The sequence below is a fragment of the Moschus berezovskii genome, chromosome 6, assembly GCF_049115385.1.
Source record: "Moschus berezovskii isolate FMDL1 chromosome 6, NW_MosBer_1.0, whole genome shotgun sequence".
NCBI lineage: Eukaryota > Metazoa > Chordata > Mammalia > Artiodactyla > Moschidae > Moschus > Moschus berezovskii.
This window is the reverse complement of record NC_142465.1, coordinates 123,345,732-123,367,212: the sequence shown is the minus strand read 5'-3', so window position 1 is coordinate 123,367,212 and position 21,481 is coordinate 123,345,732. Positions and strand designations below refer to the sequence as shown.

Here is a 21,481-nt window from a genome sequence, read left to right as displayed (position 1 = left end):
GGCAAGTGCTGTGTGGGGTCCGACTGCACCCAGGCTGGGTCCCGTGCAAGGTGGACACCCTGCTGGCAGCCACCGTCTGTCCAGAGGGCAAGGGCGGCCCCAGGTCCCTCCACCAGCCGCACAGGAACCAGGGTCAGCCACCCGGAAGGGCGGAGTCCTGGGCCCCCAGCAGCCGGAGGCGGGCGCGGAGCTCATCTTTCCAGGACTGAGACTCAAGAAAAAGACGTCCTCTGTCCCAACCAGGTTTAAGGCTAGTATTTCCTGACATTTGCTTCAGTTTAAGTTAAAATTACCTGAGTAAGAAAGTTTCAGGCATTTTTAAAAGCCCAAAACACACAATCTCTGCAGGCAGAGCTGCTGCTGGCGCTTCCTGGGGGCCTGAGCCTGGCCGAGCCGCCCCCAGGGGACACCCCAAGGCTGCACGGCTGCAGCCCGCCCCAGGGAGTGGCCCGACCCCCTGCGAGACACCCCTGCCGCCCACCTTGGAGAGAAGGCACAGAGAGGAAAGGGCTGGTCAGACTCCCGAGCCCCGGCCCCTGCCCAGCAGCTTGTCCTGCCCCTGAGCCTCTTAACAGCCCACAGCGGGGTGCGGAGGGGCTGCGGGGAAGCCCGAGCTCAGACAGTGAACCAATTCTTTTATTTGGGCGGGCTGGGGGCGGGCAGGCGAGGCTGGGCCGGGACCCCCGCAGGGCTGCCTTCCGCATGGACGCGCTGGCTCGGTCTGTCCTGCTACTTGTGCGGCCAGGCGTCGGAGAGCCTCTGCAGACAGTGCCGGGTGGCGGGAAGGGCCAGGAGCAGGCTGGCGGCGCGGCGCCCCGTCCAGTAGAGGCCGTAGCCCAGGAGGCCCAGGGCGGCGGCCTTCACGGCCAGGCGGGACACTCTGCCTGAGGCGGACGGCGGGGGCACACTGGGGAGGGAGGGCGGGCTGGGCTGGCTGCAGTCCCAGTCACCAGCCCGGCTCTGTAGGGGGCGCGGAGGTGGGGGTGGGGGGAGGAGGCGCAGCACTCACGTCATGATCTCCTGGATGTTGAGGTCGGTGGTCCAGTTTTTCTCGATGCCGGGGACGTGGCCCATGCCCACGACGCCCACCACCACAGAGGGGACGCACTTCCTGGGCTCGGCTGGGGTGGGAGATGCATGAGCACCCAGGCACCCCCGTCCCCCGCAGGGCCCCGCACCCGCGGCGCAGTGCTCACCGTCGGATGCGCGCGGCAGCTCCAGGCGGCGGGCGGCCTGGCGCAACATGTAGGTCAGGTAGACGTCGCGCTCGGACACGATAGCGCGGTGCAGGTCTGGGAACTCGCCCACCATCTCTGCCATCATCTGCTCCAGCAGGTCCTTCTGCTTGCAGCGCTCCACGTCGTCCTTGCTGGGGGAGGCGGCCAGAGCTGGGGCGGTGGGCCCAGGACGGGAATCCCCGCCACCGGGACCCCGTGCGAGGAGGGGAGGCCCCGCCCGCGAACTTGGGGAGCAGGCCTTACGGCGGGTTAGGGTTTCATCCGGCCGTTGGCAGCCTCCCTTGTCGGGAGGCTGAGCAGACCTACCTGATCGGGTCCGACAGGAAGCACAGGCCCCAGGCCAGCTTGATCTTCTGCCAGAAGGAGAGGGCGGCGATGGCCCGCTTGAAGGTGACGGGGATGGGCCGGTCGCCCAGGTGGAACTTGCAGAAGGGCACCCTGCTGGCCTGGGTGGAGGCGGGGTGTTGGGGTGTTGGTGGGGGACCCCAGGCCTCGGGGCGGCTCCCGAGTCCCCGCCTCCGGCTCCCGAGTCCCCGCCTCCGTCGGGCCCTGGCTCACCTCCTTGAAGGCCTCCCTGAATTCGCCGCCGGGGGCCACGCCCAACTGCTCGGTGATGTGGGCGGACACCTTCAGCAGGAGCATCTGCATCAGTCCCGACGCTACGCCGTTCTGCGGGGGGGGGGTGGGGGGCGGGGGGCGTGTCAGCCACGCACGGAGCCGCTGGTGCTGGGCGGGGCGGGCCTCCCGCAGGCCGCCGGTGGGCGTGTCCACCACACAGGCTCAGGCCGGCGGCCTACCCGCGGCCCCACGGAGATCCCTGCCCTCAGCCCTCCAGGCCAGACCCAACTCCCCTGCCCACATCTCCCTTGGTGCTGTGTCCCTGGGGAAGGACACGCAGTGGCGGTCTCGGCTTCGGGCCCCAGGACACACTGAAGCCCCCTCCCCACCCATGTGACCTGCCAGCACCCTCGGGGCCCCCGGGGCCGAAGCAGCCCCCGCCTCGGGGCTGGAGGCCAGCCAGCTCTCCTGCGGCCCCTCGGGCAGAGCCCCGGGCCCGGCCCGCCCGACGGCCGCACCTGCCTGACGGCCTGCTGCAGCTTCTCCAGGCTGATCTCCTTGGCCTCTCGCAGCAGCGTGCGCTCGTCCATCTTCAGCATGGACACGCGGTACTGGCACAGCTCCACCACCACTACGTCGGGCTGCACCTCCCGGATGGTCTGTGGCGGACAGGCTGGCTCAGGGGCCCGCCCGCCCCAGACGCGCCCGCTGCGGCGACCCCACCCCCGGCTCGGCCGCAGCGCACACAGCTCAGCACGTGGAGCGGCGGCAGTCCGCCTGCCCCGCGGCCTCACCTTCGCCACGTCCCGCTTGCTGTCGTCGCTGAAGTGGGCTGTGCCCACCACGTACACGCGGCTCCCGTCCTCGGCCACCAGCTCAGTCACCGTGCGCGGCAGGTCGGGCCGCTCTCGCCGTCTCTTCAGCTTCATCTCCAGCAGCAGGCTGAAGGCGTCGGCGTCGGCTGCACGACAGCGAGCCCCAGCTCAGGGACGCCCGCCCGCACGGGGCCCTCCCGGTCCGGAGCCGCTGGTCCTCGCCCACCAGGACGAGAGTACCGGTAGGAGCCCCAGGCTGCTGAGAGGCCCAGGAGAGGCTGCAGCAGGGCCCATGGGCTTCAGGGGGACTCTGAAGCCCCCCGGCCTCCCAACTCAAGGAGGGGAGGGGCTCCCACTCAAGTGCCCCCAACACCCCAGGGTGGGTCAGGGCCCTGGCTCACCATGACCTCGCCCGAGCCCCACCCCACGGGGACCCCAGGGAGCACGTACACAGGTTCTGAGGGTCTCCGGGGAACACCCTGGGCACCACCTCCGAGGCCCCTGAAGTCAGGACGGGCTCCATGTCGGCCTGCAGAGAGAGGAGGAGCTGAGGCTGTGCTGCCCCTGGGGCTGTGGGACCGCGGGCCATGTGCCCATGACACGCTCCCGATGGCACCCGGTGCGGCCCTCAGGTACCCAGCAACACGGCAGGAAAACCGGTGAGGCGCCTCTGGACACAGGAGCCGGCGTGACCCCAGGAGCCCCCATACCCACCACCCGGCCTCTGACCTCTCGGGGCGGCTGCTCCTCCGGCTCCTCCATGGCTGGGTAGCGGCTCTGGCACCAACGGGTGAAGCCTGAGGAAACAGGGGCCGCGTCCTCACCTGGGGACCCGGGGCCGGGCACGGGGCTCAGTGTGCTAGGGGCTCTGGCGTCTGGAATGACCCATGGGCACACCCTGGGCCCCAGGCACGGAGCTGGGTGCAAAGCAGGGACTCTAGGGCAGCTCCGCTCCGCTTGCCCAGCAAGGGGACACCCCATGTGGGAGTTGGCCAGACCCGGGTGCTTCCATTTTGACTTCGGAACAAAAACACGATTTATAAATTCCCTAAAAAGATGACACCAAGCGGCGGGAGGGAGTCTTGTGTTGAGCCAGTGCGGAAGGCTGCGTGGCCGCAGCCCTGTTCTGACAGGCAGTGACGCATGCGTCCCAGCAGTGTTGGCATGGGTGTGAGCACAGACGCGGGAGGAATCCAGCCTCCTTCTAAGAAGCTGATGGAGAAACCAAGTCCCTCAGGTTGTCCGTGAGCCTCTGCACTGCTCCTACCAGAGGGCAGCTGGGGGCTGGAGCCCAGGGAGGGTGTTCTCACCCGATGACACTGGGGGTCGGGGAGGGTCAGGGGGCGTGGTGGGGGTGTCAGGGGCGGGGCGGGGGTGTTGGGGGGCAGAGTGAGGGTGTTGGGGGTCGGGGGCAGGGTGGGGGTGTCAGGGGCTGGTGGGGGCATCAGGGACAGGGTAGGGTGTTGGGGTGTTAGGGACAGCATGGGGTATCAGGAATGGGGTGGGTGGGGTGTCAGGGGCTGGGATGTGGCATTCTGTCCCCCCGAACTGAGGACAGAAGTAGTGTCTGCCACACAGCCTTCACCTGGACCTCCCAAGGTGCCACTGGAAACAAACCAGAAACTGAAAGAGCCTAGGTTCCAGCTGAGTTTAGAGCTGGGGTCCTGCGGGGCACCCACAGGCTGAGCCCAATGGAGAGTCTGACAGGTGACAGGACCGTCACGCGGGGAACAACTCTGATCTGGTTTCAGCTTGGCACTGTCGTGGGCTCTTGCGTCTACGCGATCACATGTGACCCGCAGGGTGCGCCTGGGAGGCCCACGTAGGCAGCAGGACATCCCGAGGCCCGTCAGCTCCAGGTCCACAACAAAGAGGAAATACAGGCGCTCAAATAAACATGACACCAGGTCAAGTTCCTCCTCCTTGTACCCTGTGACCCTGGGCCCAACTCTTACCCGGGCTCCATTCCCAGCCCCGCTTGGAGCACCGGCGTCCTGGCCTGGGGTTCCCGGGAATGATGTCAGGGGAAGGGTCCCGAGAGGGACGGACAGGCCCGGGGTGAGGCCCCGACCGAGGAGTGGCAGGCAGAGCGGGGGGCCTCTGCAGGGGAAGGGGGACCAGTGTGGGGTCTGAGTGCCCCCCACCCGGAGCAGCTGGGGCACCCCGTCCCCACGGAGGGTGGCTCACCCGCCTCACCAGCCCCAGGGCTGCCTCCTGCCCGCTTCACAGGCCAAAGGCCCCACAGGAACAGAAACCGGAAGCTGCGTCCGCGGGCGTCTGGCTTGACCCGCCCTCCTCTCAGGCTCCCGAGCTGGCCAGGGAGCCCCCTGGTCCCTTTCTCACGAGGCACCAGAGGATCAGAGAAGCTTCTCCAGGAAGCGCCCGTGCTGTCCCAGGAAGCTTGTGTGACAGCTGGCAGGAGGCAGGCCAGGGAGCCTCAGTCCCGCCCCACCCCCCCACCCCGGGCCTGGGGCCCGCAGTCTGGTCGGCCCCCACACCTACCCTCTGTCCCTGGGGGCAGACGGGCCGTGAGCCACCAGACAGCTGGGCCACAACCACAGCACCTGGACCCAGGACCAGGGCACTAGGGCGGGTGCCTGGCCTGGGAGGCGTCAGGGGGGAAGAGCCAAGAGCCCACGATTCTGAGAGCATCTCTGCTTCTCTCACTTCCCAGTGTCTGGTTTCCTGGAAGCTCAGTCAGGGCCCCCGGCAGACCCCTCCAGAACCAGTTCAGAGGGTCATCGACCCTCCTCCCACCGTGATGCACCCACAGATCTTTACAGCCGGGCTGACCGCGCGGTCGCCGGGAAGGGAGCAAGGGCCCGGCCTCGGCCTCCTCACACCGCAGGTGGCGTTTCTGGCCACAGGATCTCTGGACAACAGGTCCTGGCAGACCAGCCCAGCAGACCCCAGGCTCCGTGCCCAGCCCCCGGGAGCCCGCGCCAGGCTTCCGCCCAGCAACCCGGCCACCAACGCCGAGCCCTTGGGGAGCTGGCGCAAAGCAGACCTTTCCGCCTGATCCAGGTACTCTCCCCACACCCCAACAGCTGTCACTGCTGAGCTGGACTCAGGAAGCACGGCCCAGCGAGGCCTCCTGAGCTGGGTGGCCCGAGGCCGGTCCTCCGGCAAACAGGCAGCTGGGCTGTCAGCAACCGCGCGGCGGGGGACGTCCACAGGGCTGGCCGCTCTGAGACCGCCACCTGGCACGGCGTGGCCTCGGGCAGGCCCCCCCAACCTGCCCAGACGCTTAACTCCGGCCTCCAGGGCCGCGGTGGTTCGAGCAGCCACCCAGCCGTCTCATGATGGGCACAAGGTGTGCCGCGCTCAGATGGCAGGTCGGCGTCCTTCCCCGGGGCAGGAAGACCAGCCGCCCGGCTTCAGGAGGAGCCTCCGCAGAAGGGGCGTGACCGTGATCTGGCTCCACCCACACACTTCCGGGGAAACAGACTCCAAATGCCAGGCAGCCCCTGACCCCCAAGAGGACCCACCTTACCAGGTTCAGCAGAGAACCCACCGGCTCACAGGCAGGGAGGGCCCCGCCTGCGTTGGGGGCCCCCAGGGAACGTGTCGGGTGCTCTTGCTGGACGCGGTGTTAGCGCAGCAAACAGCCTGCTGAGTGCCCTGCACAGCACAGACCAAGGACAGCAGGCGGCGCCGCTGCGAGCTGGTCTCCTCTCCAGGTTCCCATTGCTACGGACTGGGCTGCGTCCCCTCTAGTTCATATTGTGAAGCCCTGAGCCCAATGGGATGAAATTAGGAGGCGGGGGCTCCGGGAGTTTACTCAGATAAGGTAAGGTCACGAGGCTGGGCCCCATGATAGGACTAGAGTCTTCCTGGGAAGAGCCCCGCCAGGGCTGGTCTGGGAGGGCATGGCGAGAAGGCAGCTTTCTGGGGCCGGGAAGAGCTCCTCCCAGCAACCAAGGCAGCCAGCACCTTGGTCTTGAATTTTGTCCCCAGGACTGTGAGGAAACTGTTGCTTCAGCCCCGTAGGTGGTATTCTGTCATTCCCTCCCATCTGCCTCTAAAAACCAGGAAGCCAGAAACGCCTCCCAGACCCCAGCCCGGCGTCCCCTTACTGGCCAAGAGCTGACCAGTGCCAGATGGAGTTTCCAGAAAAACCAGCTCCCAACCAGCCCACTAGGCCTGCCTGCTCAGGTCAGGGATCCCAAACTGGACAGACCACAGGCTGCAGAGGAAAACGACTGAGCAGGAGGCAGCAGAGTGTGGCCTGAAGCTACACCCCTACACCCCCGCTTCTGAAGCCACCGGAAACCCCCCGGGTCAGGCAGGCTGTTTTACGGGGCTGTGGCAAAGGTCAGGATACGGGTAAAGGGTCAAGTCACACCTGAGCTGGAGGCCTAGCACACCTGGCCAACCCTCTTGGAACCTGGAGACTGCCCAGTGGGAGTTCCCCTGCTGACCTCCGTGGGGGCACTGGGGGGGCCTTCCTGCCCACCACGCTGGGCCCTCTCCTGGCGGTTTGGCCCGAGGCCTGACACCGCAGCATCACCGCCATCCTGCAAGGCTGCCCAGTGGCGCCAAGGTCAGGGGGCTCCCTCCCAGTCACAGGACGAGGGGGCGGGCACGACAGCCAGGGAGAGCCCGGAGACAGGGCCGCCTTCACGGGGCGCCGCGAGCCGCTGGCCTTACACCCTCCTCTCCGGGGGACCCCGAGAGCCCGGAGGGCGCCAGCTGGAGGCCACCCGTCTCCGGATGCGGCGGGCCCGACCCCCGAGGTCCGCCGAGGACTTCCTCGCTGCTCGCCGTGAGCCTCGGCTTTCTTTCTCGGGACAGTTTCCACAGAGACGCATGTGAGAACTTGGCGGCACGTAAGTTACATCTCAGTAACGCTGCTCCCAGAGTCGAGCTGAGCAGAGCGCGCCGCGCTCCGAGTCTGGGCTCCGTATGGCAGCCCCGACGCCTCGGCCTGAAGGGCAGAGGCCGCGCCGCCGCGAAGGGCCCAGGGCCCCCTGCGAGGCCGCTCCCCGCCCCGGCCCGCAGCGCCGGCCCGCCCCCGGCCCCGGCCCCCGGCCCCCGGCCCGCGCGCCCCTCGGAGGCCGGCGCTGACCCTCCCGCCCGGGGCCGCGCGCCGCGGGCTGACTGGGCCCGGCCCGCCCCGCCGCCGCCGCCGCCGCGGCCCCGCGCGCCCCTCGCCCGGGACCGAGCCGCGCGGCGTACCAGGCTGGGCGGCGCTCCTCAGCCGGCCTCCATGCGGCGCGTCGCCCACCGGACGGGGCGGGCCGGGGCTGCGGGGCGGGGCGGCCAGACGGGCCCGGGAGGGCGGCGGGGGCGCGCGGCTTGCCGGGAAGCGTAGTCCGACGCTCCGCCTGCCTGCGCTTGCAGCGGGCCTGACCCGCGCCTGCGAACTACAGTTCCCGGGGGGCTGCGCGCGACCGGGAGAGGACTTCACTTCCCAGGAGGCCGCGCGCGTGAAGCACCGCCCGGCCCCTCCTCCCGCGCCAGGCTCCGAGGCTGAGCGGCGCTCAGGACGGGGGTTCGAGTCCCAGACCTGCCGCCGTACTGGCGAGGCGTCGCGAAGCGCCCCAAAACTCTTTGGCCGCGGCGCCCGGTCAGTGAAAGGGAGTGGGTGTTCGTGCGGCCTGCTGTGATACAGAACCATCAATGCAACGCTAGGGGCAGAGTCCAGACCGCAGATCGCGTCCGTGCGGGTGCCTGGGCGCCCCCTCGGCCTGGCGGGTGGGGTCCGGGGCGGTGCTGGCGGGGGCAGGGTGGACAGGGTGGGGGTCGCGCAGCCCCCAGTGAGGCCGGCCCCATCCGCCTTGCTTGGTCAGCTCCAGGAACCCCTGCGGGCCCCGGGCCCCCCCGTTCTGAGTTGAGACGCCCCGTCCAGTTTTGAGCAGGGTGGGCTACCGGCCGGCAGGCTGAGCTGTCAGGAGCGGCTCCGGGCTGACCCTTACCTTCCAGGCTTCTGGCCCACAGCCCAGGCCCAACCTCTCTGTCCTGTTGGCAGGGCACAGATTGGCTCTGCCCGCCCCGCCGCCTTGGCCACCCACACAGCAGAGCTGGAGCGCTGCCCTTCACTCCAGGCCGTTGCCCCGCTGGAGAGCCGGCCTGGCTGAGATGCCCCTGCTGGGCTGGTGTGACCCATGTGGGCCGGGCTCCAGTCCTGGCTGTCCGGGGTGCAGTCTCAGATTCTCCTGATGCCCCTTCTCCCGGGAGAGGGAGGGTGTCCCCAGATGCCCTGCCCAGAACTGGAGGGTACGAGCAAGGAGGCGGCTATGGACTGTGTGTCATGGACCGACGGCTCCCATGGCGGGTCCTCTGCCCACTCCCCCGAGGTGCAACCCCGGCCCCGCAGGAGGAGGTCGGCTTCAGTGGGACTCTGACTCCCTCTGTTCCCCAGCCAACCAGGGCAACCCATCAGTTCACACGCCCAGGCCTTAGAGGAGATTGGGCCTGAAACGTCCTGCCAGCCTTGGCTCAGGGATGGGGCTGGGGAGAGCAGCCCTGCCAGAGACACAGCCCAGGGCTCAGAGGCCGGGGCGCCCCAGCCCTGCCTCGACCGGTGTGCTCATGGCGTGAGTACACGCCAGCCAGTGCACACCCACGGGCGCTGGCACGCCTCCGCTCTGAGCGAGGCCCTGCGTGGGCGTGAGCAGGTGGGGAGGGGCTGCCCTCCAGCCCTCTGGGTTGGGGGGACCCTGAGGTCAGGGTGGCTTGGTTTCCCGGGTGGGCACAGCCGATCTCCCGGGGAGGTAGGGGGCACCTTGGCCCCGGTGCTGCGGTCACCATCACCACGGAGCTGCGTGACCTGTGGGACTGGCCCAGCCTGCGTGGGTTCTTGGGTCCTGTCCCCAGACACGTGGAGATGGTGCCAGCCTGAGGGGCAGGGGCCACGTGCCCTGGGATTCTGGGTGGGGGAGAGCGGCAGGTGCAGGCGAGTGCTTTCTGGGGCAGGGCTGGGAACCCTGCCATTTGCCGTCTGGGGCCGTGCTAACCCTGGAGACACCGGCCCTCCCAGAGCTGGCCAGTTCCTAGAGACGGCCAACAGCTTCCCAGGCCAGGAGGACGTCCAGAGCGCGGCGCCCGTCCTGCTCGGGCCTCTGTGTGTCCTGGTGCCGCCCTCAGGATCCCCCGGGCCGGGCACCTGGCAGCAGGGGCAGCCCCCTGCCCGAGGGCCCCAGAGTACTCACACCGGCCCGTCCTGAGCCTCCCCACCCTGCCTCACATGCGCCCTCCCCGTGGAGACCCCAGGGAAGGCCCTGCCCACACGTCCCCCCGCCTGCCCCACGCCCAGCCCTGGGGCCCTCCTCTCGGGAGCTGTCTGCGCAGTGGCAGCCTCCCCTGATCTTGGGCCTCACCGTCCCCGAGTGATGATGGAGACCCATTAGGATGCCGCCCCTGGGCAACAGATCATCCACAGCGTACCCAGCGAGGGCCGCTCCAGAGAGGGCCTGCCCAGGGGCTTCGTGTCGGCCCTCCACATGGTGCAGCAGGTGGTCCCACTCTAATCCCCGCCGAGCCCCCTCGTCAGTGTAGCCCTGGGATTCCTGGCCCGGCTGCCCCAGCCACCTGCCTTCAGACCCCCAGGGTCTCCTGCCAGGGCCTAGGAGGCTCATGATTTGGTGCACGTGTGGGACTGGCCGCACCCCCACCTGCATCATGAAAGCCCCCTCTGCCCCAAGTCCCCACGACACGGGCGCCTCCTCCATGAAGCCCTCCTGAGTCCCGCCAGCCCTCGCTGTTGCCTCAGGGGCACCTGGCAGCCCGGCCCTCAGGCATCTGCTGGGGATCGGCTTCCCGGGGGCCACTCCGTCTCCACTGAGTGGGGGACTCACCCAGAGGCCCAGGATGCACGCGTGCCAGCTGGAGGCCGTGGGTGTCCGCTGCGGGCGAGGACCACACGGCCTGGCTCAGCTGCGGTGGGCATCTCCCAGTGCCCCGCGTCCCGGCACCCCCACCCTGTGCAGGGAGCTGGAGCCCCAGCCGGAGCACAGGCCTCTGGCAGGACGGAGCACTCGGACTCAGGGGTATCAGAATAATCTTTATTGATATGCTCGGTACCTTGTTAACACTGTCACAATGTCACCGTGGCTGAGGTAACAGGGAGCCCTGCCCACGCCAGCCCGCGGCTCCCACAGACCGCTGGGGCCCCTCGGGTGGGGGGCAGGGGGGGCTGGTGGCCTGGAGGGGACGTGGTTATTGCGTTGGATTCCTGCCCTCACCGGCCTCACCCCACGCCCACTCACTCACACGCTCCACGCTTGCCGGCTCACGCACACACCCGCTGGCACGCTGGCACCTTGCTCTCTGGACGCACGCTTGCACAGTCACACGCACGACATCCTTTGATTTGAAGGCATCTGAAGCCGCCAGATAATAAATGTACTCGCATACAGTACCGTTACAGTAACCATAGTAAAATAAAGGACAGGTGGTCGGGGTATGAGGAGAAAGTGCATGTTGACCTTTGACTGGAGGGGGCCCCCGGCCCCTCCCACCAGGGCGCCGTCCCTGCAGGGGCAGCCCCACCCTCGCGCCCCCCCTGAGTCGTCCTGCCGGCCCCTCACAGGCCAGCATCCCAGGCCCCAAACAGAATCAACTAAAAAAATAAATTCTTCATCTCACAGCTGAGCGCCTGATGTTGGGGGGAGGGGGCAGCTCTGGGCCTTTGGGCGCGGGGCTCCATGGGGTCCTGGCCAGCCCCGGACCCAGGCAGCACCCCGACGATGCCATCCGGAGGGCCGGGGAGGGGAGAAGTGCTGAGCCCCGTGGCATGCGGGCGGGAGGCCGGGGCGCGTGGGCAGTGCCGGGTAAAGCGAGGCCGCCTCCGCATGGGGCGCGGTCATGCAGCCCCGCGGGCAGCCCCGGGCCTCAGAACTCCACGGTACTCACTACTGTCCTGGGCTCATCGAAGGTGGCGATGAGGATCTGCTGCGGCGGAGGGATGGTGATGAGGCTGCCCACGTCCTGGGGGGCTCGGGGGGCCCCGTCTTCCTCTTCCCGGGCCTCGTACAGGGTGCTGATGTGCAGCAGCGGGTGGGTGGCGTTGCGGCTCAGGATGGCAAGGGGGTCAGGCTTGCCCAGGCTAGCTGGCGACAGAGGGGCCGTGGCAGGGGCGGCGGGGGGCGGCGAGCAGACGTGAAACGGGCCCCCGGGGGGCAGCACAACCCGGGCTGGCTCTGCTGAGTACAGGACCTCCTCCTCTGGGAGCGGCGCGTCTGCAAACAGCCCAGAGCAGAGGGCGTCTGCAGGCCCCTCCCCACCTGCGGCCCCCCTCCTCCTGGAGCACTGAAGCTCCCCAGCTCGGCGGCCTGCCTGGGCGGACCCTGGCTGCCCCAGGAGCAGGGGCGCCCGTTTCCAGAACCTTCTCCAGGAGCTGAGCAACCTCACCGTGTGTCCCCCAGCCCTTCATCGTGGCTGCTTCCCGGGGCCCTGGGGTCACGCCCGCAGCTGGCTCCCCTGCCTGCCGCAGCTTCCACCCGGATGGCTCAATCCTTAGCCCGTTCACGGCCCCCCGCCCCCGCCCTGCCGGCCCCTACCTGCCGCGGGCGCCGCTGTCAGGCCCAGCCCGCACTCGTCCGTCTGGGACAGGAAGCCGCCTTCCTGACTCCGGGAGGCCGGCAGCGCAGCGGGCACGGCCTCGGCCTTGGCCTTCTTGGTGCCCAGGATGTAGGGGTGCACGTCCAGGGAGAAGTGGCGGGCGTGCTTCTTGTCGGTCGCGGGCCCCGCGTCGGCCCCGCCGCCCTTGTAGTGGTGCGCGGCGCGCGCGCCCGCGTCCAGCAGCGGCGCGATCAGAGTGTCCGTGGCCGTCTTGCGGCGCACGGGCTTGGGCTTCTCGGCCTTGCTGTTCTCCACGCGCATGATGGCCAGTGGCTCCTTGAAGGGCTGGGGCAGCGGGTTGCTGCTGGGAATCCACTTCATCTTCTTGCGGGGCCGCTTGACCACGGGCGGCTCGGCCGCGCCGTCGGGCTCGGCGGGGTTGGCGCTGGGGTCCACGGTCTGCACGCCGGCGTCGCGCACGGTGGGCGTGGCGTCGTGGTTGGACTGCGCCAGCGCCGCCAGCAGCTGCCGCACCACGTTGTCGTACATGAGGTCGCTCTCATTGGTGATGAAGTCCAGCCGGTTGAGCGACTTGATGTGGTCCCGGTTCTCGTTGCAGAACATGGCCAGGATGTTGATGTCGCAGAACTGGGAGCGGCGCCACTGCCGGCGCGTCTTGATGCCCACCTTGTGCAGCTTGTCGAAGACGAAGTTGCTCTTGCGGAAGATGAAGAGGTGCGTGAGGTTGACCAGGATGACGAGGTTCATGGCGCAGAGGAGCACGACGTCCACGCCCGCCACGATGCGCTGCAGCTGCACCGAGGGCAGCTTGCAGGTGACGCGCACGGCCGGGCCGCCCCCTGGGGCGGCGCCCAGCGCGCAGGTGAACTCGTTCTGCTTCTGGGTGGCGTAGTAGGTGCACAGGTAGGAGATGGGCGCCACGCTGAGCAGCAGGATGAGCAGGTGCCGCGCCAGGTAGAGCTTGGCCAGGAAGTTGCTGCGGCCGCGGCGCTCCAGGTACTTCTCGAACAGGTTCTGCTCGGGACTCTTCTCCTTCTCGGCGTTCTCGATGATCTCGCGCCGCTCGCGCTCCGTGATGCCCGGGCCCTTGGACTGGATCTGCTTCTCGATCTTGGGCGCGCGGCCCTCGGCCGCCCGGTGGTAGCAGTTGTCAATTTCCTGCAGCAGGAAGTTGAGCTCGGAGGTGAGGCGAGTGGACGCCAGGAACTCCCAGCCCAGCGCGGGCACGTACATGATCGCCGCGAAGGCCAGCAGCGAGTAGGGCAGCAGCTTGTGCTCGAATAGCGACGGCCACAGGCTGGCGTCCACGCCGGGCAGCGCGTCCCGCAGCTCCGTCCAGCAGTAGCCGCGGGCATACAGTGCCTGGTCGCGGGTGAAGTTGTGCGGCGTGTAGCAGTAAATGGGCTCCTCTGGGGGCGGAGAGGAGAAGGTGCTGGGGCATCGCACCCCTCCCGGTCTGCCGCGCCCGAGCCCCCTTCCCCGTCTCTTCTGTGTCCTGTGTGGTCTCCTCCTATACCCCCTCCCGCCCCCACACACCGTAGTCGGCTTTGCCTTGGGGTGGAGGTACGGCCCTGCCCACCTGGGGGGGCAGAGATCTGCACTTGGAACCTCAGGCCTCCCTCCAGGTGCCACCCCCACTCCCCAGCACACAGGGCAGAGTCCAGAGCCAGGGTCGCAGTCCACACGGCCTGGGCCCTGGCACCACCACCCATCCTGAGAAGGGCAGGTGTCCTGGGCGAGTCTCCCCTGGCCAGAGGTTACGGGGGCATGAACGAAGAAAAGAGAAAGCGGCGCTGCCTGCCTGTGAGAGGTGGGGGGTGTTCCCCCAAAACCCACTGTCCTGGGGAAGAGCGGGCCTGAGGTCCCTGGACGCTGGGTGGGCAGGGGAACCACTCCAGGGATCGGACAGGAAGGAGTCATCACCCAGACCCCGGGGTCTGCCCAACAGGCGAGGGTGAGAGCTCTGCCTCGAACGCAGGAAGAACTGTTTCCCAGGTGAGGACAGGCGCAGACCACAGCGGGAGGCGTGGCCCCCAGCCCAGGTCTCCCAGAAGGCAGGGCTTGGCCGCCTCAGCACCGTCCTCAGGGCAGGGTTGTCTGGGCCCTGAAGGCAGGGTCACTGTGCTGTCAGGCTGGGCTCCATCCGGGGTGTGCCCTCCTGCAGGTGCCGGCGCCCAGGGCCCCTAGCCTAGAGGGCAGCGTCCTGCTAGCAGGAGGCGGGTGCCCCAACCTGAACACAGCGGGCACCCTCCCCCTCACCTGAAGAGCCCCGGGGTGGGCCACTCAGTCCCCCTCTGCCCCAGCTTAAGCCTCTCAGCCCAGGAGACGCAGACCAGAAGCTGTGGGGACCAGCGCGCCCGTCTGTGCAGGCCCCCCACCCCAAGGCCTGCTGCACGAAGCCGGCCCGTGACTGGGAGGCAGCTGGTCACTGCTGGTGCCTCGCAGGGGCCTAGGGGCCGGCTAGCCCCTGGGCACAGACACCCCGTATGTGCCACGGAGGTCACCTCCCTCTCACACCCGCAGCCTCAGGTGACCGCCACCCTGGCTCAGCCTCCCGCATCCTGGAGGCCTCTGGCCTCAGCATCGCCAGAGCAGGGGCCCAAGGCTCGTTCTGGGCATGCAGACCTCAGACTGCACTTGGCGGGCGCTGAGGAGTCAGGGGCCTGGGGGCAGGAGGGGCACGGGTGAGCAGGCTTGTGGTGGCGCTGAGGAGGGGCACTGGGGGTGCGGGCAGGTCAGGAAGTGTGGCTCTCACGGCCCAGGGCCCCCGACGAGGACACACATTTGGGGCCTGGTGGTGAGTCAGGCTCCGAGAATATGGAAAAGGCAGAGGAGCCCCCCTCGCGTTTGAGAAAATAGCATTTCATTCACTTACTTTTGTCCTTACAGCCAACTCCAGGCCAGGAGATGCTCTCCGCTGGGGGAAAGGGACCCTGGGGGGCGGTCCCCCGGTCCAGGCCCTGGCCAGGCCCCAAGGGACAGGGAGACCTCGCCCATGGCTGTGCTGCTGCGGGCACAGGGGAGCTAAGCCCCTCTGTGCACCGAGGCAGGGCCCCCACCCCGGGTCCTCTCAGGCCCGGCACCAGCCCTGCCTGTGGGAGGGAGGGGAGGGGGCTCCAGCTAAGGGGAGGCCCAGCCCAGCGCCCGATCTCTGGCCTTCCCCATCCCGCCCGCTCCTGCGAAGCAGACTGCACCCAGCAGAGATCATGTGTGGCATGCACGCATCTCAGTGACCCTGCCCTGGAGGAGCAGTGGCCACATGTCCCAACTCAACCTGCAGGGGCCCGGGGCCTGGGCTGGACTCCGGGGCGGGGGGTGCGGTAGCTGCTGGGCCACAGAGCCCGAGCACTGCACTCAGACACAGCAGTGTCTGCACAGCTGTCTGCCGGGGGCCAGAGACACAGCCAGCCCGTGAAGGGCACTGTTCCGGAGGATGGCACTGTGGCCAGGGTCCTCCCAGCCCCTGGGCGCCCTAGTACCCTTGGAGACCCTGCCCACCTGCGGGCACCTCGGAGACATTGCAGGTTTGGCTCCAGATGCCTTGATAAAGCAAGTCACACTTTTTCTTTTTCCCAGTGCATGTAAAAATGTTTATACTACACTGTAGTCTATATTTGCATACTGTATGCATGTCTAAAAAGGAATGTACATATCTTAATTAGAAACACTTTATTGCTAAAAAATGCTGTGCATCATCGGAGCCTTCACTGAGTCGTAATCATTTTGCAATCGTAACATCAAAGATCACTGCTCAAAGATCACCTTAATAAGTACATTAATAATGAAGAATTTGAAGTACTGTGAGCATTACCAAGATGCAGCCCAGATGTGTACTGAGCAAATGCTATTGGATAAACGACTTGACACAGTGTTGTCACAAACCTTCAGATCGTGAGAAATGCACTACCTGCGAAGCACAGTGAACCCAGAGCCAGCTGTTTCTGGCCTGGTAGGCTGCAGTCCGTGGGGTCGCTAAGGGTCGGACTCGACTGAGCGACTTCACTTTCCCTTTTCACTTTCACACATTGGAGAAGGAAATGGCAACCCACTCCAGTGTTCTTGCTTGGAGAATCCCAGGGACGGGGGAGCCTGGTGGGCTTCCATCTATGGGGTCACACAGAGTCGGACACGACTGAAGTGACTTAGCAGCAGCAGGAGAAGGCAGGTGTTGGTCCCCTCTGCCCAGGGCCCACGTGACGTCCGGAGAACCTGCTCTGTGCTGCGTGCTCAGCCGTGTCCGACTCTCTGTGACCCCATGGACTGCAGCCCGCCAGGCCCCTCTGTCCATGGGATTCTCCAGGCAAGCATACTGGAGTGGGTTGCCATGCCCTCCTCCAGGAGATCTTCCAGACCCAGGGATCCACCCCGCATCCTGTGTCTCCTGCGCTGGCAGGCAGGTTCTCGGCCACGGAGCCATCGGAAAAGCCCCTGGAGAACCTGGGAACCCTTCCACTCCCCTCCTCGTGGTCCTCTCGCTCGGCTATGCCCCTGGCTGTCCCCTCCATCCGTCACAGAGCAGGTCTAAAGGGTGGGCGGCATCTACGGAGCCATGTGGGTCTTCCCGTCATCAGCCACCCTCCCGCCGGGGGACATGCACAGGCCTTGGTGTCAGGGAGGTCCCGTCTGGCCGGCTCCTCACCATGAGCCGGACATCCAGCATGCACTCGCCCAATCTCCAACAGGCAGATAGGGTGGACCCCCACACGCCAGGGCAGCAAGTGAGGGTCTGGGCACCAGGTCCCCCTGGTCCAGCTGGGCCCTGGTGGGGGGCACAAAGATCCTTCTGGCTGCGGCAGGACCCCCCCCCCAGGCCCTGCAGAGGGTGGTGACTGTGCCGAGGGGACAGGTCGCGCGTGACCGGAGTGTCTGAGCACATGGGTGCTGGTGTGCCCGGCCCAACGAGGCAGCCTGCACAGTGTCCGCCCTGGTAACAGGGACCCCTAAAGGAGAGGCCTTTGAGAAAGCTGTCTGTCTGCTTCCCTCAGGAAGAGCTGCTCCACCTCGCTGCCCCAGGGCCCTCTCTGCCACAGGCTGATGGGTGCCCAGAGGCCTCCCTGGACATCTGGACCCTGAGACCGCTTGCTAGCCAGACCCTGGGTGGGGGCGCTGTCTCCTGTCTCCAGTCTCCCATCCACCTACCCCCGTGGGCCCCCCGGGAGGACGGTGGCCCCAGGACCCCACACCTGCCCCCCCGCCGCCGCCTCACCTGGGGTCAGTTCTCTTCAGAAGGCCCTCAGCGCCCCGACACTGAGTCCAACCAGGCCCACATCTGCGGACCCGAGCCTTTGGCCGCTTGACACGCGCACACCACCGTGGTCCCTGCCCTCTCCTCTCCACATCAGCCTCACAGGCTCAGCCTCCTGCTGAGGCCAGGGCGGTCCACTGCCCCCACTGCCTGCTCCTCCAGGCCTTGCCTGCTTGGTGGGCCTCTTCCCAAGACCGACCCAGGTTCCCAGTGGCCGCAGCATCCCTGAGGCCTGGACAAGGATCCGCCCACTTCGCAGGGTCTTCACTCCACTCCCAGCCCCAGGACCCCGCCCAGCAGCAGTGTCTGGTGTTCCCAGGCCTCATCACGTGCAGCCTCCGTTCCGGTCCCCACCTGGCCACTCCTCCTCCTCTCAGACCCTGCCCACTCCCCCTCCCGGTCTCCCCTCTTCCAGGCCAGACCCCAGGCCTCCTCGGTGCCTAGACCGCAGCGCCCCTCCACCCCGTGTGAACCAAGGGAAGGTAAAGTCAGTGCAGCGAGGAGAGACGTGGGGAGGTAGCGCCAGCGACCCGCAGCACCTGCACGGGCTCTGCGGGGAGAGCCGGGGCACCGCGCCCACTGCGGGCCCCAGCGAGGAGGCCCGCGGCGGCTGGGTCAGCGAGGGAGACCGCAGAGGGCCCGTGCCCTTTCCGCCACTAGCCTCTGGCCTCACCTGCGAAGTTCTTGGTGAAGACCAGGGTGACCAGCAGGATGGGGACGAGCACGGTGCCGATGGTCACCACGCGGTCAAACGGCAGCTCCAGCTTGAGCTGCAGCAGCAGCGCGGCCAGCGCGCCCGCCTTGTCGTCCTGCGCGCCGGGCAGGATCAGCTCGCGCAGCTTCTCCCCGGCCAGCAGCGCCGTCGCCATGTCCGCGGACGGCTCCAGGAGGTGGTGCATGGGGGGCGCGGGGGCTCCGGGGCGCGGGGCCCGCGGCGCGGGCGGGGGACGCTCCGCCGCCGCCCCCCGGGCAGGGGTCGGGACGCCCGGGCCGGCGCGGGCTGCGGGAGGCGCAGGGGCCGCCGCCCCCGCCTCGGCTGCAGCCCCGGCGCGTCCTTCCGGCGGGGGCGGCGGCGGGACCCCCGCCCCGAGCGGCGGGCGGCGGCTGCGGTCCCGCCGCGGGGAGGGGGCTGTTTACCTGAGGCGACTCGCGGCGTAGCTCCGCCCCCCACCCACCGCACGCAGATGCGGCGCCGGCGATGACTTAGCAAAAAATATTTAAAAGAAAGAAGCTGCGTGAACAATGACGGGCCCCTCCGCCTCCGCAGGGTGGGAAAGAGGGAAAGGCCGCGCGGCTGGGGCGGCTCCCCTCTCCCGGGCGCGGGGGCGGCCGCTCGCGGAGGGAGCGCGGGAAGCCCTGCGGCGTCCCGGGCACCCCTCGTCCAGCCCCGCGTCCGGGAGCCGCCGGACCGGCGGAGAGGGCTTCGCAGCCCGCCACCCGCAGTCCCTCTCCGCTCGCTACCGGTGCCTGGCTGCCACGGTGGGCGCTTAGGCCCCCACCCACCCGGCGTGTCACGGACACAGAGGACGGGGCTGGCACAGCTCCCCGCTCGGGGCGCGGGCAGGTGGACGCTACGCGGCGTCTCCTCGCGGCCCCTCCACTGCAGCCGGCGTCCCCGGCGCCCACGCCCCGACCCATGGCCCGGGTGAGCGGCCCCTTCCCCTTCCCCTTGCGACACCTCCACGTGGCCTCAAGGCCTCTCCAGCCCGGCACCCCGCTCCCTATCACCCCGGCCCCTTGCCACTGTCAAAGGCATTCTCCAGACCCGCCTCCGGGCACAGGCTCCGCGGTCCCTGCCACCTTCCTGACCTTCATCCCCTCCACTCGGACCCCGCGGTACCCACCCTCAGGCACCCCTCCTGCGTTAGGTCTTCCCGGCAGAGCCCGGCTGCACCTCCATGCCCACTGCCTGCGAGACTCACTTTTTCACTTCACTCGTTCATGGCAGGAACCCATGCCATTATAAGAGGATGTACGCGTGGTCTTTGTAAAATAAAATATGTAGCACAGCTGGAGTTTCCACTTCATTCAGTAATTCACCCAAGCATGTCGTGAGCACCAGTATTGTGGGGCGCTGCAGTGAGCTAATTCCCTGCCCTCTGCCCAGAGGCTCAGAGGGGGTTTATCCTGTACAAGCCTTGACGTCACACTTTTAAAAATCAAAGAAAACACAGAACCTTGCAGGAGAGACACAAGACACAGAACCTTTCCTATGTGCCTGTGCTTTTAGATTTACCAGTGTTCCCAAATGACGCCTGCCCCTGGCTTCCAAGTCATTTTACTTTGCTGCTCACTGAGGGAGCTGGGCTGCCTGTTCAAATAACGACCCCCCACCCCAAGCCTGACACCTCCCGCGTCAGGGGCTGGCCCTTCCCCACAGCAGCACACTCCCCTGACTGGCTCTGCAGGATCCAGAGGTCGGCAGGTCCCTGTGCCCTCCTTTTCCCATGACGACTTAGGTAGTCATGGCCACTCCTCTTCCATGTACTTTGCAGGGTGGGGCAGGTGGGAATCTACGCTGAGCGAAGCCACCCTGCTGGTGAGCAGGGCACATCATCTTCTCTCTCTCCTGCAAGGTCTTGTTGGCTCTGCAGCTCCTTCCTAGACACGTCCTAGCAGCTCCACTGTAAAGGGACCCTATTTATTTATTTAGGTCTGTACTGGGTCTTCATTGCTGCATGGGGGTCCTTTCCAGTTGCAGTGGCTTTTCTAGTTGCAGAGCTCAGGCTCTAGAGTGTGGGCTCACTTGCCGCGCAGCATGTGGGATCCTCCCGAACCCGGGATCAAACCTGTGTCCCCTGCATTGGTAGGAAGATTCTCAACCACTGAGCCACCAGGGAAGCCGCTCTGGTTTACGTTACAGTCAGCCTGGTGCAGCGAACCCTGGCCTCATGGGCTCTGAGTGGGCGTGTGGCCATGGCACGTGGCGGAGGCGCCGCTGGAGCACAGTGGGTGAGTGACGGGACCCAGTGGGTGCATTGGAAATGTTGGCCCATGCCTTCCTGTGGGACAGAGGGCACAGCTGGAGCCGGCGGCCCCACGCCTGCACCCGCGTGGCAGCAGCCCCTCCGATGCTGTCATCCCAGAAGGCCTGGGTGTGCAGGTGATGCCCAGACTGGGGCTCTGAACGCTCCCACCCGTACCCCCTTGGACAGAGGTGGATAACAGGGGCTGCGCCCTCCCCAGGCCCATCCGGCCCAGAGTGGGGGGCCACCCTCCCTAAACCCAGCCTCTGGGGCGGGACAGCGTTGCAGGGGGCAGACTGCCCTTTCCCACAACACCGTTAGACACCGAGACACTCACACACACAGAGCTGACGACGCACGGGGTCAGCGGCAGTGACGCGATGGAGCACAGCGCAGGGCTGACTGTGTGTGCGCACTCGGTCTTGTCAGCTCTGTGGCCCCATGGGTACGGCCGCCAGGCTCCTCTACCCACAGGACTTCCCAGGCAAGAACACTGGAGTGGGTGGTCATTTCTGTCTCCAGTACATTAACACGTGGCTTCTGACACATGAGACTTTGGGAAACTGAGGGCTGTTGCTGCAGCAAAATGTTCTCATCTCTGCTCAGGTGATGTTTTATCAGTTCTTGTATCAGTTCATGAAAAACAGGAAAAAGCGTCACTCTGAATGCTATCTCGTTCTGGCCCTAAGAAGTGTTCTCCCATGAAGACAAGTGGCTTATTAATAGTGCATTTCCGAGTCAGTTTTGCTTCCCTGTTGTTATGGAAATTTGTGATGTCTGAGAGCACAGAGGACGTTCTGGTTCCCAGGTTCGGGCTCACAGTCTCACAGATTAGGACAAACGATGCTCTCGATGCACTGCAGCCGCTGTAAGTCCCGTATATATGAGCCTCCGCGTTGTGAGCTTTCAAAGCTGTGAACGCGTGCTCACAAGTGCAGTCCCGTTGGTCCACGTGTCTGGGGTACATTGTCACTGCGTGCATCCCCTACAAAGGGTTGTGTTTTTGTGCACTTGACTGAGCAGCGCTGTGCAGAGAGCACAGTGGTGCAGCATCTTTATTTCAAGGCAGGATGTCGGGAAGCAAACGCAGTGGTGATGGAGCTAGCACTGCTAAGAAGCGCTGAGAAATACTGA

General features: G+C 66.8%; 2 protein-coding genes across 10 annotated transcripts; both read right to left on the bottom strand.

The window, feature by feature from the left end:
* Positions 1-615: 615 nt before the first annotated feature.
* TRABD (TraB domain containing) lies at positions 616-7,876 on the bottom strand. 8 transcript variants are annotated; one of them, XM_055394724.2, is made up of 10 exons: positions 7,790-7,876; positions 3,341-3,408; positions 3,062-3,140; positions 2,591-2,757; positions 2,315-2,455; positions 1,797-1,907; positions 1,545-1,684; positions 1,197-1,369; positions 1,010-1,121; positions 616-907 (listed from the first exon to the last, which is right to left on the bottom strand). In XM_055394724.2, exons 2-10 carry the CDS (start codon positions 3,371-3,373, stop codon positions 730-732), a joined length of 1,134 nt encoding a protein of 377 aa, XP_055250699.1. In that variant the 5' UTR covers positions 3,374-3,408; positions 7,790-7,876; the 3' UTR covers positions 616-729. The 8 variants fall into 8 exon arrangements, with proteins under 8 accessions (XP_055250699.1, XP_088693716.1, XP_055250703.1 ...); XM_088837590.1 differs by having other exon boundaries at positions 3,341-3,435; positions 7,790-7,806; XM_055394728.2 differs by lacking the exon at positions 7,790-7,876 and adding an exon at positions 5,619-5,759.
* A 2,732-nt stretch (positions 7,877-10,608) lies between these two features.
* On the bottom strand, positions 10,609-18,794 carry PANX2 (pannexin 2). Of its 2 annotated transcripts, XM_055394722.2 has the most exons (3): positions 18,055-18,794; positions 12,115-13,545; positions 10,609-11,793 (listed from the first exon to the last, which is right to left on the bottom strand). In XM_055394722.2, exons 1-3 carry the CDS (start codon positions 18,278-18,280, stop codon positions 11,447-11,449), a joined length of 2,004 nt encoding a protein of 667 aa, XP_055250697.1. In that variant the 5' UTR covers positions 18,281-18,794; the 3' UTR covers positions 10,609-11,446. The 2 variants fall into 2 exon arrangements, with proteins under 2 accessions (XP_055250697.1, XP_055250696.1); XM_055394721.2 differs by lacking the exon at positions 18,055-18,794 and having other exon boundaries at positions 12,115-14,056.
* Between the last annotated feature and the right edge of the window lie 2,687 nt (positions 18,795-21,481).